Raw genomic sequence first — 19651 nt, 5'->3', positions numbered from 1 at the left:
CTCTTTGAAGACAAACAGTAGAATCCATAACACACACACCACTAGGGAGTCCATAGCTTAAATGACCAATTACTCTTTCTGCACGAGAGACAAACAAGACTGAAGAAACACCCAATAAACATTCTCAAAAGTGTGTTCACTGTGACTGTAGTGTTTATACTTGGCTAACAGTCTGTACCCACGGTTATGAGGGCTTTAGTATACATTTCAAAAAAGACAAACACACATTTCAGCTTTTACAAAGCCGGTCTTTATAATCACTTAAAACTTGACAGAATTTCCATCCATAAAAAAAAAGAAAGCTTTCTGTCATCCACTTGTTAAAACGTTTCAAAAAAATAGTCAATAGAAAATCAATTTTAGGCATGACTTACAAAATATATACATAATATATACATATACATACACACACAGAGATATATACATACCCTACACAAACATTGTTATTGCATATACATCTGTGTATTTATGTATTTGTATGTACATGATGTATATATTGCTTCACCCTTGAATGTATTTGATCAGACTGAACTAAAACATAAAAACAAACCAGTCTTTCTCCCTGTCCGCATAAAACCCGCCGGCCACATTCTGGCCACGCTAGGAAGGACAAGAGTGCAAAGCCTTTCTCTTCTTCTCTTTTTTATCACAACTACGAGTAATCACTTATCCTTACCTGAACTTTGACCCCCCCTAACATGAATACTAAAATGAGAACAAGTAGCTGATTTACTTGTTCTCAGCAGTTCTCAACGTCACCGTTGTCCTTTCTGACGTGGCCCTCGAGTGACAACACCAAAAAACTCAAGAACAATAGCGATACACACCACATAGGACACAACTATAACAGAAGAATTATGATCTAGGCTAGTTAGTCATCATCAAATCTATGTTACAGTCAAGAGTTATGGGATGGAGCAGGCTGTGACCTGTAGACGTAGCCATAGCATTAACAACAGTGTAAAGGGGTGGGTTACTAGGTCGGGGAGTAGCTAAACGTTACAAGGCTGGTTTATATATAAATAAAGTGTGATCACTACTATCCATGCTCAGGCCGATAAGTACAGATTAAACTAGTCATGCGTGATTGAATGGCTGGCTGGCGAGTAGGACAGGGTCAGGTGTAGGGTGTCTGAACTAGAGACAGGGCTGTGTGCGTATGAGAAGGGCAGGGAGGGTTTTTCCTGTATGTAAATGTGAAGATAGAGTGTACTGGGGCTACTGTTACAGTGGAGCAGTAGTGCATGCTATGCAGCTCTGAATGTCACTACATCACATAGTCATCATGTTTACTAAGCCCCCTATTCTCCCCTCTCTTTCTATATTCTGTTAGTTTTGTGTAGCAGTAGCAACCCATTCTCTCTCCATGTCTCTTGCTGCTGTCTGACCCTCACCCCTTGGGCTGGCCTGTTATCCCCTTCCCTCCCTCCATCTCAGTAACTCTGGAAAGGACAATCTCTGTCTGACCTCTACCCCTTCTTTCAAGAAGATACAGTACTCGCTGCTAGCTCCTCTTTCCTCTCCTCCCTTCCCCCCCTGTCCTCCAGGCTCATGTCCTTCCATCTCTAGCCAACCCTCCCTTCTCCCTCCCTTCTACATGGCCTGTGTGTACGCACTACTACCCCACTGGCTGCTGTTATAGTCAGTGGTTGTGCTTCCATAGCTATTGTTGTTGTTGTACCCCTGGTTGCTATTAGCAACACTTCCTGCCCCATGGCCATCGGAGGCCGCCGCTTCGTCAAAGCTCTTCTCCTCCAATGGCTTGCCAATCCAGGCTCCGTAACCATGGCTACCGAGCGCATCGAAGAACTGCTGCTTGGCGACCTGGAAGGACATGGCGGCCATCTTGGCTTGGGCGTAAGACGGGAGAGCCAGCAGGTCCTGGCGCCCGTACTGTTGGCATACAGACCGGAATTGCCGGAAGATGTTGGACTTGGAGACCCGCGACACGTCCAGTTTGGGGCTAGAGGGAAGACAAACAGGGTTTAGGAAAACACAGAAGCTACTGCGCTGGGAGTGAAACATTTTCAACATGTTTTTCATATGAATTAAATGCCACTACTCAATATGGAGTAGAAATAGTGATAGCTATTCTATTGAAATGGGGCCCTGTGTAGCCCAGGTTAACCACCTGGTGCTGCTATCTGGATGAGGGTGGATGAGGTCTGAGGGTCTGGTTCTAGTTGTGGTGCGGGGTGCGTACCCGTCCAGTTTGCCCTTGGTCCCATCCAGCACCTCCACAGTGATGTGGTCTGGCTGGCTCCAGTTCACGCTGGACTCCTTGGTCTTCCCTGTGTGACGCGTCGAGTCATACACACTCACCCTGCCCACCTGAAGGGAGACAGAGATGGAGTGGAGTAAAGGGAGAGGAAGAGTGTGTTCAATTATAGGCATTTCGCTATACCCGCAATAACAGCTGCTAAATATGTGTACGAGACCAATAACATTTGATTTGAAATTAGACTAAATAAGTCCTTTCAGATGAATCAACACTTTTAAACAGGGCGGAAAGCAATTTTTGTGTCTGCGTTAATGTCTATGCTGGAGGCTTGGAGCGGCTGTTTGTACTGTGTGTTTCTGTACCTCGGAGTGGTTGAGTGTGTTTCTGTACCTCGGGGTGGTTGAGTGTGTTTCTGTACCTCGGGGTGGTTGAGTGTGTTTCTGTACCTCGGGGTGGTTGAGTGTGTTTCTGTACCTCGGGGTGGTTGAGTGTGTTTCTGTACCTCGGGGTGGTTGAGTGTGTTTCTGTACCTCGGGGTGGTTGAGTGTGTTTCTGTACCTCGGGGTGGTTGAGTGTGTTTCTGTACCTCGGGGTGGTTGAGTGTGTTTCTGTATGTGTACCTGTTAGGTGAGAATTATCGTTTAATTGAATGATTAGAATATTCCACCCTGAAACATATAATTGTATGGAAGTGATTAGAATGTATAAAATCATAATCAATAAATGTGTAGTCTAGTCAGAATTAGGGTAAAGACAATATGTCTTTATGGTATTATAAACACAGACTGTCTGAGCTTGGTGTCAACCTGACTAGAGATTTGGGAGAGAACAGGGAGTACGTCTCAAGGACAAGGTCACTAATCTCTGTCGGCTGGGTAGCAGGACATGTGTGTGCATCTGTGTATGTATGTGTGTGCGTCTGTGTGTGCGTGTGTGTGTGTGTGTGTGTGTGTGTGTGCGTATGGTTGCGTGAATGTGTGGGCGTGAGAAGCCAGTATAAAATGCATTGTTTTGTATTCTTGATTTTAGAACGTTCCGTGAATAAACATTTTTGACTATTTAGCTGGGCCTCAGTCTGTTTCATTTGACCAGGATCTTACAAATTCTGGTTTGCAGACTGAATAATATAATTAAATTGGGTTATGAACCTAGAGAACAAAATTCTCTTTTCAGTACCTCGGGGTGGTTGAGTGTGTAGGGAGCAGGTAGACTCTTGGAGAAGGCTTCGCCGTCTCTGGCCAATCGGCAGCAGACAGCACGTGTCAGGTGGCCATGGCTGTACAGGTAGCCTGGAGGGACAAATATAAGAGACAAGAGCAGGGAAAACAAAACAGAAGATAGAGAGAGAGGAAGGGGTGCGAGAGAGGAGTGGGGGGGCGAGAGAGTGACAGGTAAAGAAAGAGGGAGAGAATAACAGAAGAGTGTGTGAGTCAGTGTATTTCCATGTTAACAAGGATGATCATTTACATCATAGTACTCTGACAAGGAGAGGTGAGTAACTTAAAGAGATGGATGTTTGAGGGGGTCAGCCAGGGACTGTCTGGGTGGATAGTTAGCTGGACATGACTCCTACAGTATAAGGACAGTCAGCCAGGGACTGTCTGGGTGGATAGTTAGCTGGACATGACTCCTACAGTATAAGGACAGTGTCAGCCAGGGACTGTCTGGGTGGATAGTTAGCTGGACATGACTCCTACAGTATAAGGACAGTGTCAGCCAGGGACTGTCTGGGTGGATAGTTAGCTGGACATGATTCCTACAGTATAAGGACAGTCAGCCAGGGACTGTCTGGGTGGATAGTTAGCTGGACATGACTCCTACAGTATAAGGACAGTGTCAGCCAGGGACTGTCTGGGTGGATAGTTAGCTGGACATGACTCCTACAGTATAAGGACAGTGTCAACCAGGGACTGTCTGGGTGGATAGTTAGCTGGACATGATTCCTACAGTATAAGGACAGTGTCAGCCAGGGACTGTCTGGGTGGATAGTTAGCTGGACATGATTCCTACAGTATAAGGACAGTCAGCCAGGGACTGTCTGGGTGGATAGTTAGCTGGACATGACTCCTACAGTATAAGGACAGTCAGCCAGGGACTGTCTGGGTGGATAGTTAGCTGGACATGATTCCTACAGTATAAGGACAGTCAGCCAGGGACTGTCTGGGTGGATAGTTAGCTGGACATGATTCCTACAGTATAAGGACAGTCAGCCAGGGACTGTCTGGGTGGATAGTTAGCTGGACATGACTCCTACAGTATAAGGACAGAGTCAGCCAGGGACTGTCTGGGTGGATAGTTAGCTGGACATGACTCCTACAGTATAAGGACAGAGTCAGCCAGGGACTGTCTGGGTGGATAGTTAGCTGGACATGATTCCTACAGTATAAGGACAGTCAGCCAGGGACTGTCTGGGTGGATAGTTAGCTGGACATGATTCCTACAGTATAAGGACAGTCAGCCAGGGACTGTCTGGGTGGATAGTTAGCTGGACATGACTCCTACAGTATAAGGACAGTCAGCCAGGGACTGTCTGGGTGGATAGTTAGCTGGACATGATTCCTACAGTATAAGGACAGTGTCAGCCAGGGACTGTCTGGGTGGATAGTTAGCTGGACATGACTCCTACAGTATAAGGACAGAGTCAGCCAGGGACTGTCTGGGTGGATAGTTAGCTGGACATGATTCCTACAGTATAAGGACAGAGTCAGCCAGGGACTGTCTGGGTGGATAGTTAGCTGGACATGACTCCTACAGTATAAGGACAGTGTAGTTTGGGATTGAGATCTGTGGTCTACTTATGAGTGGAGTTTGTTAAACATGACTGAAGCCAACGGTGACCGTTGACCCCCCTCTCCCTTTACTCCCACACTCAATCTATCCTCCCTCACTCTTTTTCAAATCAAACCTCTCTCAAATGTTAACTGTCCCCTCCCTCATCTCTCCTTCCACCAATCGTTCCCTCCTGCCCTCCCTCCTCACCCAAGGTGATTGAAGCCAGGTAGATAGGATGGAGGAAGTTGGAGAGCAGGGCTCCCTGCAGACCCAGGACGTTCCAGCGAAGGATCTTGTCGCTGCAGCTCATGGTCCTCAGACGCTCGCCGTGCTGGATGCCGTCCCAGGTGGGCAAGATGGTCGATGACTCTACCGGGATGGTGCCCTCACCTACACATGGCACAGACACCCTTGAGGCATACTTTTGACTCCAAAGACAAAGCCGTGCAGTTTGAGGAATAGGGTGTATGAGAGAGCCAGTGGTCAAGGTGATAGTTGTACACTAGAAGCACACAGTCCAGGCTCTAGATTGGAACATTCAAATCCATTGGGATATTTGTGCTTTCTAGCAGGTGTGTTTGTGGCAGCAGCAGCAGATGTGTGAATGTGTAGTCCTGCTCTGTTTGGCCTGCAGAGAGGGGAGTTAAGCAACATGGTGGCTCTATGTGCTTGTCCTCAGTAACAGAGGGGATCCTCATGGAACGGTCCTGCAGATGGCATCTGGCTGTAACTCACCATTCTCCACCTTGGTGCGCAGCTTGCCCTGCTTGGCGTTCTCAAACAGGGGCTGGTGGCCCTGGCCGTCCCCCGCGTCCTCGCTGCACGACTTATCAAACAACGCCCCGTCTCCGCACGGAGCAGTACTGGAGGAGAGGGGGAGAAGTAGAGCGAGAGGGGGAGAAGTAGAGCGAGAGGGGGAGAAGTAGAGCGAGAGAAGTAGAGCGAGAGGGGGAGAAGTAGAGCGAGAGAAGTAGAGCGAGAGGGGGAGAAGTAGAGCGAGAGAAGTAGAGCGAGAGGGGGAGAAGTAGAGCGCGAGAAGTAGAGCGCGAGAGGGGGAGGGGTAGAGCGCGAGAGGGGGAGGGGTAGAGCGCGAGAGGGGGAGGGGTAGAGCGCGAGAGGGGGAGGGGTAGAGCGCGAGAGGGGGGTAGAGCGCGAGAGGGGGGTAGAGCGCGAGAGGGGGGTAGAGCGCGAGAGGGGGGGTAGAGCGCGAGAGGGGGGGTAGAGCGCGAGAGGGGGGGTAGAGCGCGAGAGGGGGGTAGAGCGCGAGAGGGGGGTAGAGCGCGAGAGGGGGGTAGAGCGCGAGAGGGGGGTAGAGCGCGAGAGGGGGGTAGAGCGCGAGAGGGGGGTAGAGCGCGAGAGGGGGGTAGAGCGCGAGAGGGGGGTAGAGCGCGAGAGGGGGGTAGAGCGCGAGAGGGGGGTAGAGCGCGAGAGGGGGTAGAGCGCGAGAGGGGTAGAGCGCGAGAGGGGTAGAGCGCGAGAGGGGTAGAGCGGTAGAGGTAGAGCGCGAGAGGGGTAGAGCGCGAGAGGGGTAGAGCGCGGTAGAGGTAGAGCGCGAGAGGGGTAGAGCGGTAGAGGTAGAGCGCGAGAGGGGGTAGAGCGGTAGAGGTAGAGCGCGAGAGGGGGTAGAGCGGTAGAGGTAGAGCGCGAGAGGGGGTAGAGCGGTAGAGGTAGAGCGCGAGAGGGGGTAGAGCGGTAGAGGTAGAGCGCGAGAGGGGTAGATCGGTAGAGGTAGAGCGCGAGAGGGGTAGATCGGTAGAGGTAGAGCGCGAGAGGGGTAGATCGGTAGAGGTAGAGCGCGAGAGGGGTAGAGCGGTAGAGGTAGAGCGCGAGAGGGGTAGAGCGGTAGAGGTAGAGCGCGAGAGGGGTAGAGCGGTAGAGGTAGAGCGCGAGAGGGGTAGAGCGGTAGAGGTAGAGGGAGCGAGGGCGAGCGCAGGCGAGAGGGGGAGCGCGAGAGGGGGAGCGCGAGAGGGGGAGCGCGAGAGGGGGAGCGCGAGAGGGGGAGCGCGAGAGGGGGAGCGCGAGAGGGGGAGCGCGAGAGGGGGAGCGCGAGAGGGGGAGCGCGAGAGGGGGAGCGCGAGAGGGGGAGCGCGAGAGGGGGAGCGCGAGAGGGGGAGCGCGAGAGGGGGAGCGCGAGAGGGGGAGCGAGGGAGAGCGCGAGAGGGGGAGCGAGGGAGAGCGCGAGAGGGGGAGCGCGAGAGAGGGAGAGCGCGAGGGAGGGAGAGCGCGAGGGAGGGAGAGCGCGAGGGAGGGAGAGAGAGAGGGAGGGAGAGAGCGAGGGAGGGAGAGAGCGAGGGAGGGAGAGAGCGAGGGAGGGAGAGAGCGAGGGAGGGAGAGAGCGAGATATATACACTGCTCAAAAAAATAAAGGGAACACTTAAACAACACAATGTAACTCCAAGTCAACTCCAAGTACGGCCTCCTCCACGTCTCCTGATGTACTGGCCTGTCTCCTGGTAGCGCCTCCATGCTCTGGACACTACGCTGACAGACACAGCAAACCTTTTTTCCACAGCTCGCATTGATGTGCCATCCTGGATGAGCTGCACTACCTGAGCCACTTGTGTGGGTTGTAGACTCCGTCTCATGCTATTACTAGAGTGAGAGCACCGCCAGCATTCAAAAGTGACCAAAACATCAGCCAGGAAGCATAGGAACTGAGAAGTGGTCTGTGATCACCAACTGCAGAATCACTCCTTTTTTGGGGGTGTCTTGCCAATTGCCTATAATTTCCACCTTTTGTCTATTCCATTTGCACAACAGCATGTGACATTTATTGTCAATCAGTGTTGCTTCCTAAGTGGACAGTTTGATTTCACAGAAGTGTGATTGACTTGGAGTTACATTGTGTTGTTTAAGTGTTCCCTTTATTTTTTTGAGCAGTGTATATATGTGTGTGGATAGGAGCAGGTCATTAACTAGAAGTATCTTTCAGGGTTTTTTCTGGATCAAAATGAGGCTTAGGTGGTGGGCGTGGCCAACGGCGGGGTCGCCAACTAAATTTCAGAGGTGACAAAATTTGCAATTCTACACATTTTTTCATGGCTTATTTGAACTGAGGGACTCAAACATTATAACAAAATCAATGGGGCCCCATGCCACGACAAAAATCCTTTTGAGTGCATCATTTGGGGAATTTTGTATTCCCCCTGACTGTCTAGCTGTTATTTGGGTCATTGTTAGTTCTCAAAGAAGATCTTATTATAGAACATATAGCGCCATTATCTTTTCTACATACTTTATATCTGGTTTTAGTCTTAAGTTTACATTGACAACGTTTTTCCACCCCGGAAATCATTATCTAAACATAAATTTTTTTATTCTACTGTTTTGACATACGTGGCCCGAAAACACGTAAGCAGCCCGCCCAAGACTTTTCAATGCAGAAAAAAAACGCTGGCTTCTCAAACTCCTAGAAGCACGTGTGTGTGGGGGTGGGTTGGTGGCCCAGTTGAGTTCCAGGGCACAGAAGGAAAGGGGAGAGAAGACAGTAGGTGGAGAAGAATGAGCCATGGGTTGAAGGGTCAAACAGCGAGGAAGAGACATCTTCCGTAGGCCCACCTGATATAGAGGTGGAAGGTGGTGTCAGGTTTGATCCGGAGCTTGTTCTCCTCAGCTGGCTCAAATATGCTGTCCTCTGATCCTTCACAGTGCTTCAGCAACTCAGCATACAGAAACCTGGAGAGAGGGGGGGTGACATGAAAGGTAGAATCCACATTTGAGTGATTCAGATCAGTGAAAGTGTCCAGGATCCAACACACAGATAAAGGGAGACTGGTGGAGAAAGAGGATCTGGGAAGTGGCATTAATACACTACAACTAACCAGATGGACTCCACAGACACATTAACACACATCATAGTCTGTAATGACTTCACAGCTGACATATGACACCCTGTAGAGAGAGAGGGAGGTTTCAGAAAGGCAGGGAGAGTAGCTATAAAGGAATCAAAACGAAGAGCAAAGGAGGAAGGGGAAAAGAGTGGTTATATAAAAGGACAGAATGGAAGATGAATGAGCAGCAGTAACTTCCTACCTGATAAATCCTCTCCTGGAGATGATTTCTGCGTGGCAGTCATTAACAGTGTCCCCTTTAAGACTCAGCTCCTCCCCTTTAACACAGCGATTTCCTGAGGAGAAAATCAAACAAAAATACATTTATTTTATCTCAATGGGTTAAAAATCACCCCAAAAGGCTTGTTATTTTCTCTCGCGTACACACACACGGCAGGTACCTGTTCCCAGGCTGACCACGGTCCCCAGCCCTTCCCCCCTCTTCATGACGATGGTGGCGAGGATCTTCCTTCCCAGAAGACTGTGCTGTATGCGTGTGGTGAGGGCGTTGAAGCGCTGGTGACTCAACATGGCGATCTGGTCATGGATTGTCCCACCACTCAGTGGCAGCTAGAGACAGAAACAATAACAGGTTATGGACGGCCCACCAGTCACAGAAGTAGGTTCTAGCAGAATCACAGTATTAACAGTGTATTCATAGTATAGCAGGCATTCAACTTTTTCAGCTCGAGACCCAATGAGAAAATCACTGTCCTCCCGTGACCCAAAATAATCTCCCAGCAACCCAAATGAAGAGGAAATGGTGTGTGATTCTAGCATTCTCCTCACTCCCGACCCACCTCTAACACACCCAAAGCCCAGTGTGGGTCCTGACCCAGAGTTTTAAAAAGTACTATAGTAATAGAGGTAAATTGACCTCTGCAGGGGTCAGTTCCCCGGTGCGGGCAGCCTTCTCTGCCTCTCCAATCAGAACCCTCAGAGCTGCATCAGCTGCTTCCTGTTTCCCTTGCTTCTTATTGGAAGCACAGACAGGAGGGAACCAGCGGCCCCCTAGCTTAGCCTGGTAGGTAAACCTGAGAGAGAAGAGTTAAACATCCATGTTTGCACAGCCGCGTTTTACAATATTCAACCGTTAGCTTTCATAGTGTTATATATGTCACAATGGACCGCCAGACTACCACAGCTCTGCAGCTGTGGACTCTGAATGACCCTTTAGAGTGTGTATGTTAGTGTATGTGGGCAAGAATGTGTGTACTGACTTGGGCTCGTGCGGTGGTCCTGACTGCCCGACCAGTCGTATCTCTGCAGCGAAGCCCCTGGCCCGGGCGTACTCCAGCAGGCCTGACACGGCGTTGTTGTTTAGGTGGCTGATGAGGTCACCAACCCCCGCCTCGTGGGCAGAACGCAGCTCCTCCTCTGTCAGCGGGGGCAGGGAGGGGCAAGCGGGCATGAAGCCCCCTTCATCACCAGACAGACACAGGGGAAACTGGGGCTGGAGAGGACGGGGTAATGGAGAGCGAGGGAGAAGAGAGATAAGGCAGTGAAAAGATGGAGGAGAGGAGGAGGGAAGAGTGATCTTAGTGTTCGGAGGATCTTTTCTTAGAATCACGGCCCGGAGGCACAATGAGAGAAGGCCACATGCCTGTGTCTTATGACATTCTGCCAGTCCATAGCTAAACAGCTAGCTAGCTTGTCAAGCCTAAATCCTAAATAGATGGGGTAGTGTTTTTTCAGGGACCCATCCATTTAGTTTAAACGTCTTTCAGTCCCATGTTTGAGTCCTTTACTCACCTTGTTGAGCTGCAGTCTCCCGTCGGCCATTAACTCCTTGACTGCCTCCTCTGCAGCCAGCTGCCTGGCAGCCTTCTTACTGGGTGCTGAGCTCTCAGCACACAGGCTTTCCCCTATCTTCACCCTGAACATGAACCTGAGGAGGAGGGAGCAGAGACTAACTTATACATCCTAAACATACATCGGTGAGAGGTAAGAGGACATTCCTCTCTAACCACATGGGGGCATCAGAGTTGAGCTGTGAATCTGCTTCACAGAGACTACAGCACTCAGGAAGAGGGGGGAAAGAGAGGGACAAAGATGGTCACACTTCCCAGTATCAGATTACTGCGGGACAGTACTGTAGGTGCCTAGGGGAAGGTTATATGCAGAGAGAGACAGAGGTGCTGTTGTATCATCCAGTCAGCAGACTGCTGCAGTATCAAAGTCATCCAGGACATACAGAACTGCTACCGAGGGAGAGAGGTGAGGGCAGGCCCACCTTCCTAAAGATTCATTTATCTATAGAAGAGAGAACCAGGGAGAGAAAAATGAGAAGCAGGGTTGGGCTCAATTCGAATTGAAGTCACTCAATTCAGGAAGTGATTTGAATTTAAATTCAAAAATGGAAAAACGTGAAATAAATAGCTTCTCCTTTTCAGTTTATAGAGAAATCATTGAAAATGGATGCTATTTTTTCAATTATTGAATTGGAATGTCAGTTTATTTCCTAAATTGACTGACTTCATTTCGAATTGACCTCATCCCTGATGAGAAGGATGTAGACAGATGGATACCGTGGGTCGTGAGGTGGGCCCTCCTGTCCAGTGTTGATGAACTCGATGGGGTTTCCAGTGCGCTGACTGTACTCCATCAGCATGGACACAGGGTTCTTACCCCCTGGCAGGGAACGGGACAGGGCCTGGGGCGGACCCTCCACTACTTCCTGACAGAGAGGGAGAGCGAGAGCAGAGAGTTATAAAAGGATTGAAAAAAAAAGAGACATAAATCTTTGGCCTTTAGAACACAATCAACCACAACAGAGCACATTGATTATTACTAACCACACACACACAAACACACTTCAGACTTACAGGGACGTCAGAGGTGGGGTCCATGGCCTGGTCCACCCCTGCAGTGAGCCCCTCCTCAGCCCCTCCCCCCTCTATCTCACGCAGCAGAATCCTCAGGGTTGCTGCGGCAGCATCTTTCTTAGCCACCTTTTTATTAGATGCCTCAGCAACCGGAAACAACCTGCCGTCCAGCATGACCTGCATACGGAATCTGAGAGGGAGAAAAATACAAGGGAGTGAGGTAGCGAAAAAGAGCAGGGACAACACATTTTTTAATATTTCTTCGTCACACTTTCTCATGCAATTTTTTTCTGAATTTGCTAAATCAATCAGCTAGTTTCCTCTTAGACATATCAGCAATGGCCAAACATGATTGGTTGGGAACATTATCACATCACTGACCTGGGGTCATGTGAGGGCCCTGATTGGTCGAGGAGCAGGAACTCGCAGTTGTGTCCCTGGTACTGGGCAAACTCCATCAGGCCGCTGACGGGGTTCTTGGCCCTCACCTCCTGGAGTTTGGCACGGAGGTTCTGAGGTGGGGGCGCTGCCAGGGAGACTGCTACTGTCCCCCCTCCATCCCGGCTGATGGCGTTGAGGAATTCGGGGATATCGTCGGTCGCCCACTGCCCTCCGTTCGACTCATCCTCCTGATAGAGGGATGAAGAGGAGGAAGTAGGTGAGGAAAGAAAGAAGTGGAGCAGAAGTTGGAGGGTCAGTGGGATCGGTGTCAGGCGGGGTGAAGGGCTCCAGACCTGGCATTTTCAACTCGGAATCTACAGAGCTATGTTCACCCCTCAATGTTACAACCAACATTATGTTACTAGGGTAACTGCCACACTCATCCTCCCCTTCGTAGGAGACGGGCTCCAAGTGAGGGAGGGGATCTCCCAAATTCAGGAAGACGTCAATGAATCCCCCCCCCCCCCCCCCCCTCGCTGTGTGAGTGTCCACCTACCCCCCTCCCCTCGCTGTGTGAGTGTCCACCCCCCCCCCCCCTCACTGTGTGAGTGTCCACCGACCCCCCCCCTCGCTGTGTGAGTGTCCACCTACACCACCCCCCCCCCCCCGCTGTGTGTGTGTCCACCTACCCCCCCCCTCGCTGTGTGTGTCCACCTACCCCCCCCCCCCCTCGCTGTGTGTGTCCACCTACCCCCCCCCCCCTCGCTGTGTGTGTCCACCTACCCCCCTCCCCTCGCTGTGTGAGTGTCCACCTACCCCCCTCCCCTCGCTGTGTGAGTGTCCACCTACCCCCCTCCCCTCGCTGTGTGAGTGTCCACCTACCCCCCTCCCCTCGCTGTGTGAGTGTCCACCTATCCCCCTCCCCTCGCTGTGTGAGTGTCCACCTATCCCCCTCCCCTCGCTGTGTGAGTGTCCACCTACCCCCCCCTCGCTGTGTGAGTGTCCACCTACCCCCCCCTCGCTGTGTGAGTGTCCACCTACCCCCCCCCCTCGCTGTGTGAGTGTCCACCTACCCCCCCCCCTCGCTGTGTGAGTGTCCACCTACCCCCCCCCTCGCTGTGTGAGTGTCCACCATCCCCCCCCCTCGTTGTGTGAGTGTCCACCTACCCCCCCCTCGTTGTGTGAGTGTCCACCTACCCCCCTCCCCTCGCTGTGTGAGTGTCCACCTACCCCCCTCCCCTCGCTGTGTGAGTGTCCACCTACCCTCGCTGTGTGAGTGTCCACCTACCCCCCCCTCGCTGTGTGAGTGTCCACCCACCCCCCTCCCCTCGCTGTGTGAGTGTCCACCTACCCCCCCCCCCCCTCGCTGTGTGAGTGTCCACCTACCCCCCCCCCCCCCCCCCCGCTGTGTGAGTGTCCACCTACCCTACCCCCCCTCGCTGTGTGAGTGTCCACCTACCCCCCCCCCCCCCCCTCGCTGTGTGAGTGTCCACCTACCCCCCCCCCCTCGCTGTGTGAGTGTCCACCTACCCCCTCCCCTCGCTGTGTGAGTGTCCACCTACCGCCTCAGCGTTGGCCTCCAGACACTCCAATCCGGGTGGCACCGCCTGGAATCCGGACCCCATTCCTTCGACCTTTGCAGGGGCGCTGCGCTCGGCCTTGAGGCTCCTCTCCATCCTCTCCCTGCGATGGACAGATAGCTCCCAGATGTGAGGGGTCACCTCTGCGTTGCGGCTCACGTCGCCCTGCTTCTCCATGGCGTACAGGGTGGGGTTGACCTGCTTGGCGCCCCTCAGGCCCAGGTTCTTGGAGATCACCAGGGCCGTGGCCTCCCCTGCCTCCAGCAGATACTGCAGGATCAACTCCTTCTGATTACTGCCGCAGTCCGCCATGTCGCTCGCGTCAAGGTCAAGCTCTTCGTTACTGCTGCTGTTGATACTGGGCTGTTGGGTTTGGGACTGGGAATGTTGCCGATATGACTCAGATGATTCTGAGGAAGAGGAGTGTGAATCGGACTCTACGTAGTAATCTTCTTCTTTGTTGCCCTCAGGACCCTGCGCTTCAATTTGCTGGATCTCAGCCTCGATGACAACGTCCTCCTCCTTCACAGACAGGAAGTGAGAGCAATCTTCTTCTGAAGGCCTTTCCTGTGACTCCACAGAATGTTCCCTCGGTTGGGAACGTGGGCTTTCCGGATCAGAATCTCTACTTTCCGGTTCTTCTACGTAGACAGTCCACTCTGGAGGACTTTCACCGTGTTTTGAAGCTTTCTTATCACGCTCGAGACCGTAAAGGGCCTGGTTGATAAACTTTTTGGGGCACCGCAGCGTTTTGGCCAAACACTTTGCTTGTAGCTTCTCACCGGGGCTCAAATCTGCCAAGGCTTGCAAAACTTGCTCTCGGATGTCGGGTGGCTGAAACGTAGGGGCACTCTTGTTGTTTGAATTATTACTACTACAGACAGAAGCTTTGTCAAAGCTGTCGCCTCTGTCAACTCTTCCTCTGTAGGACCTCTCTCTGTCTAAGGATAAACTCTGAAAGCCTTCTGAGAAAGACGGCCTGTCAGCACAGTCTGCATGAAGGCTCCACTGTCTGTTGAAGCCTTGCTTTTGGGTTAAAGTCTGCTTCTGGTTCCAGAATCTAGGGCCGGTTAGTCCTCTAGGGGGTCCTTGACTGGGTGGGTACCCGAAGTCCCTACCGTTCCCTCTGCCTCGCTCGCTGCTGTATCCCCCTCTCCCCCTAGAGCTGTTTTGGGAGTATCTGCTGTACCCTGCCTGGGCCTGGTTTGATTCGTTATAGAGTCCGTTCGGTCCCCCTCGACCCAAGCTCTGCGCCCCTCTGGGGCTCACCCTAAACTGGGGAGCCTCAGTGTTCTGTCCCCTCAGGAAGTGGACCTGCTGCTGCCTGAAGGAGTTAGGACCACTGGGACAAGAGCTCTGCTGACTCAGGGCTGGGCTGTGACCGGGTGGGGGAGGGGCGGAGGGGTAGAGAGGCTGAGAGTGGGCACTGGGTGGTACTAGAGGGGGGACTGGGCCTAGGTATGAATGAACGTTTGGGTGTGGGGCCTGTTGTGGAGGGCCTCTGGGGTGAAATCCCAGGGGTCCAGCTCTGTAGTATTGTTGCTTAGCCTGCAGTTGGGGAAGAGGGGGTCGGTGGTAATGCTCTATGGGGGGCCCTCCTCGTCCTCTGCTCATAGCGCAGGGGGCAGGTTGAGGGGGGACCAGGGCCGCCTGTTACGCAGCAGATAGGAGGATGCGTCTCTGTGTTGGATACTGAGGCAACACAGCCTGGCAGAATAGCCGGGTGGGCGATGATCGCAAAGTGGCAGTCAGCACCTGAGAGAGAGGACGAGATGGGTGTGAGCGAAAGCAAAAGTGACTGAGTGGGTGAGGAAAAGAGCCATGAAATAAAAAATAAAGAGCCAAATATAAAGCAATATGAAGAAGAAACTAGGGACATAAGACTGGTCAAAATCTTGTGGAAAATCGTGATGGAAATGGAAAAGGGGCGGGAGAAAAACACAGGAAGTGTAGATCAAGGGCTTATGACAAATTACATATATGTTTTTACACACTACACAGTCTCACTGTACTCCATCCTGTCACATGCTGTTGGACCCAATTGGCCGCAACGAGATCCATGTATAAAAGGTCCGAAATTTATAATTCATGGTTGTGGCTTAAGTGTTGTATTTGTGGTTTAAGGATGATTTGCAGCTTCACATAGGAAGGGAAAGTGAAAGGCAGAAGGAAAGAAAAGATTCAAGGTGGTCAGTGAAGGACAGGAGTTGCTCCACTAACTTTTGACAGACTAAACACACAGCAAATAAGTAATAGATGTTGAACCTGATAAAAGGTTGGCTATAGAACACACATTGGAGCGGAAAAGGAGTAACGCTCGCTCACCATTAAAAATAAGTTGTTTTATTAGACAAGTTTAAAAGATTGACGTTTCAGCCTTCAATGGCCTTCTTGAGAATAATCACAACGGGAATGGACAAGTTTGTGTAGGGCATGGGGAAGACAATTAGGGGAATTTCTTCAGCTGGTGGTGCTAATGAGAGTCCAATGATGTCTACACAGGTTGCACCTCTGATCACGTTGGTTGAGCACCGACTTCTTGCCATAGAACATACAGGAATATTTTAAAAACCTTTTCATATTATGGGCACCTTCTAGTACAGCAAACCTGACATTAATTTGCTGATTATTTTCTCAGCTAAAATATTTAATACGCACTAGTAATTTCATGCCAATTACATATAAATCTTTAGGGCATAGAACATAATGTGGTGGGGGTATTTTTAATGAAAATGCCATACCACAAAGCTTCTTCCCTGCACTCAATGATATCTGTCACTGACCACAGGAAGACACTCAACCCTGCTCCTCAGATTTCAGCCCTGCCAGGCATGGTGCTAGTCAACATAAACTTGTCTGTCATGTTGCTCCCAAAACGATTGCTATGAATGCCACCATATTAATAATAATATAACGACGAGCGGGAGCGAGTTATTTCACGGCAATGTTAACGGACAGCAGCAGCAGCACTGGGTCCGGTGCCCCCGGGTCAAAGCGGGATCTGGCTGACCCTAATGCAAGCCGGCAACTGACGGCCAAAATAACAACCCAGCATGGCTCAATTCAGTTGCCTCTGCTGCTTCCTTGGGCAATATGAATATTCAGAGCTGCGCATTAAATATTAGGACGTCTTTGGCCCATGGACCAAACAGACATTGTTTGGCCTTGTTTTCGGTATGTTCCCGTTCCTAAAACACGCCGCGGTATGGATTATTGATGAGTCATTTCTATTTGAATTACAGAATTGGGGTATACCCCTGGTTAAAGTGTTATAAATCAAGTTCATGCTTAGTGGGTTGCATAAACGACTCGATGACAGTAGAACGACATTAACTAATTCAATGAACGTACCTGAAAGTTCGTGGGATAAAACACAGATGTACCACCTCACCACCTGGCCTGAAGGCGGCTGAAAGGCGAGTAGGTTTCAGTCACTTTTGAATGGCAGAGAGATCTTGAGGTCTGCGCGCGTGCTACCGGGGTCAGAAGTTGACTACACTTCAAACAGTCTAGAGATAAACAGTTACATTCTATCAAAATACAAAAGTAATTCAACTAGTTGGCTATATTTCTCAAAATTCTATGTATTTTACCATCCCCCCCAAAACGTTTTTGTTTTTTTTGTTTTACATACCGCACGAGCGCTTCTCAATTTCAAAGGGACATCTAGTACCTACCATTCAAGACACGTATACCAGACGTTACAATGTGAAATTATGGATAGGCCTATAATAAACGCATAGAAAGTCTGCATTTACAGTTTCTTAACACGAGAAACAGCACGAAGGGGCAGAATAGTTTCGTTTTCCTTTCTCTAGACACGCTCTGTAGCCAGTCTGGGCGAGTCACGTGATGCAATAGTTTATCATATGTTTCACTAGCTAGAGTAAGAATGTAGCCAAAACTGATGCAAGATCAAGGTACCAAGGCCTAGGCTGTTTGAATACTTGGATGTACATCAAATTTATTTTTATCACAACATGTGGATTTTATAATATAATTATGTCAAATTATTTAAAAAATAATCGGTCCTTGTCATGTGAATGAAAATGTGCCGTAGTGTTCTGTCAAACAGGATGTATTTCTTGTTAGAGGATACAGTATATTGATTGAAATGCGAAAGCAATCATTATTTCTATTTATTATCCAGTAAGCCAATATGTATTATAAAATGCATCCGTTCTAGACAGACAATTACATTTTAGAAAATATCAATTTGGACAAGAAAGCCTTCAGAAATTATGCCTATATATGCATAGGCTAACTCCAAAACATTCAACCCCCCCCCCAATTTTTTTTTATACAAAATATGATAATTCAAGATCACCTCTTATTTGTCGTGTCTCACAGCTGCTGTTGCGTGAAACTATTGTTGTGACAAAAACACAAGCAGAACAGTTTAATTGAGCAAGCAGCAGCTGCCGGATATAGCTCGTGGCCACTGTACCCAGACATTGGTGCTTTCAAGACAACTGGAAACTCAGGGGTAAAAAAAACGAGGTCAAATAATGACGTCAGTAATCTTGAGGTCGGAGCTCTAGAAAGATGCCCGTGTTTCCGACTTGGATGACCGTTAAAAACTACGTGTCCCAGTCGGAACTCGTTTCCCCCCCGAGTTCCCAGTTGTCTCTGAACGCACTGAGGTATGAGATTTCAGAGTTCCCAGTTTTGAACGCGCATCAAACCCAATTCCATCACGCAGGGATACGCATGCATGCATTCAATGGTCAATCAAACACAGCCACGCAAGAGCATGTCTGTTAATTATCACTGGCGCGGTTGAAAATGTTTCCAAAAGCTAACTAATAATCACTGCTGCCATCAGCTTGAGTGTGGAATTAAGGACCCCACTGAATAACCCTCATGTTTATTTTTTCTATGGAATGGTTCTGCTGCACACCATTTCCGACCCCCCTCCCCTCCCCCCAGTCAAAGTGAACCCCGCACTAGTTAGCTAGGAGGACAGGAGGATCAACTATCAGTGTGCAATTTCATCCCGCTTCCGATCCCCAACGATGTCTGTCGCTGGATGGACATAGGATCCAATTGGTCATTTTACAGTCGTTTTTCAGTATATCCCCCTTAATCCTCAATTCCCTTCTTACTGTCGCTCTCACAGGCGTTTATCCCCTGACTGAAGTCCTCCATGACTATAACCTGAAATTGGCTAAACGTTAGGCAAGCTGTCTTGGTTTTAACTGACACTACACATTGAATACCCTGGTAAATATTTAATTTCTCTCAGCAACCCGCCGTAGAGATCAACTCAACTGCCATCATTGAATGGATGGTTGTCGTTTGGACTGCGCACGCATGTTCCGAACAAGATATTGCGCAGATGGAGGCTCCAAGCGGGTTCACTAACTATATAACGCAGAACCGCGGTTGTGCATCGCAAATAACATGCACAAGTGTCGATTTGTTCCAGAAACACTTTCCCAATCAACTCCCAAGTGTAAACAATTATGCAACGCGACGTCAAATGCAGTGAAAATAATGATAATTATGCATAGCGCGGATTGACTAGCTAGCTATATAGCTTTCTAGCTAACGTTAGCATTGATTGAGCATCACTGCGGCACAAGCGTGCAAACAACCATAGTCGCATTTGGAAGCTATGCAGTTAGCGCGAAACCAAATATAGATCTCAATTGAACTAACACGAAAGGTAAAAATAGAGTTAAAAATGTAATTAATTTACCTGGGTTTGCGATTGAAGCTTTGTATCAGTCCGAGTTCCTGCTCGCTAGCGACAGTGTCGACAAAGAAACAACGGGGTTAGGGGGGCGCATGATGACATCACTAGTTTGCGACAGTTTACCTGGCGCATTTGGAGTGACGCCGCCCGTTTTACTGCAGAGTGCGCCCCCCCCCCTCCCCTCCCCCCCCCCAAAAGAACACCAGACAAGGTGGAATACCTTTGCTGCGGCAGATCGATTGGATTCATTTAGGCAGGTGAATAGGACATGGTAGAATAGCAGTACCTCCAAGCCACTGCTATTGCATTCCCTTGTTTAGGATTGGGACTGGATTAATCAGGTC

General features: G+C 50.0%; 1 protein-coding gene across 3 annotated transcripts; it reads right to left on the bottom strand.

Moving 5' to 3' along the window:
• Positions 1–227: 227 nt before the first annotated feature.
• LOC129824874 (double-stranded RNA-specific adenosine deaminase-like) lies at positions 228–19409 on the bottom strand. 3 transcript variants are annotated; one of them, XM_055884407.1, is made up of 16 exons: positions 19311–19409; positions 13592–15364; positions 12030–12277; positions 11649–11838; positions 11352–11500; positions 10576–10711; positions 10044–10276; positions 9701–9857; positions 9225–9393; positions 9026–9119; positions 8552–8668; positions 5729–5856; positions 5201–5383; positions 3398–3510; positions 2132–2331; positions 228–1963 (listed from the first exon to the last, which is right to left on the bottom strand). In XM_055884407.1, exons 2-16 carry the CDS (start codon positions 15221–15223, stop codon positions 1594–1596), a joined length of 4119 nt encoding a protein of 1372 aa, XP_055740382.1. In that variant the 5' UTR covers positions 15224–15364; positions 19311–19409; the 3' UTR covers positions 228–1593. The 3 variants fall into 3 exon arrangements, with proteins under 3 accessions (XP_055740382.1, XP_055740384.1, XP_055740383.1); XM_055884409.1 differs by having other exon boundaries at positions 2204–2331; XM_055884408.1 differs by lacking the exon at positions 19311–19409 and adding an exon at positions 16961–17118.
• Between the last annotated feature and the right edge of the window lie 242 nt (positions 19410–19651).

This window comes from Salvelinus fontinalis, chromosome 27, assembly GCF_029448725.1.
Source record: "Salvelinus fontinalis isolate EN_2023a chromosome 27, ASM2944872v1, whole genome shotgun sequence".
In the NCBI taxonomy this organism is placed as follows: Eukaryota; Metazoa; Chordata; class Actinopteri; order Salmoniformes; family Salmonidae; genus Salvelinus; species Salvelinus fontinalis.
The sequence above is the reverse complement of the archived record's forward strand: the minus strand, read 5'-3'. Positions and strand labels throughout refer to the sequence as shown.

Bases quoted from the DNA above. Each gene is read 5' to 3' on its own strand.
- LOC129824874 (XM_055884407.1), bottom strand. From the start codon at position 15,223: ATGAGCAGAGGACGAGGAGGGCCCCCCATAGAGCATTACCACCGACCC. The intron at 12,278-13,591 runs GTAGGTGGACAC...TCCCTCTATCAG, and splicing joins TGGAGGCCAACGCTGAGGCG to GAGGATGAGTCGAACGGAGG. The intron at 10,277-10,575 runs GTGAGTAAAGGA...CGTCCTCTCCAG, and splicing joins GGAGACTGCAGCTCAACAAG to CCCCAGTTTCCCCTGTGTCT.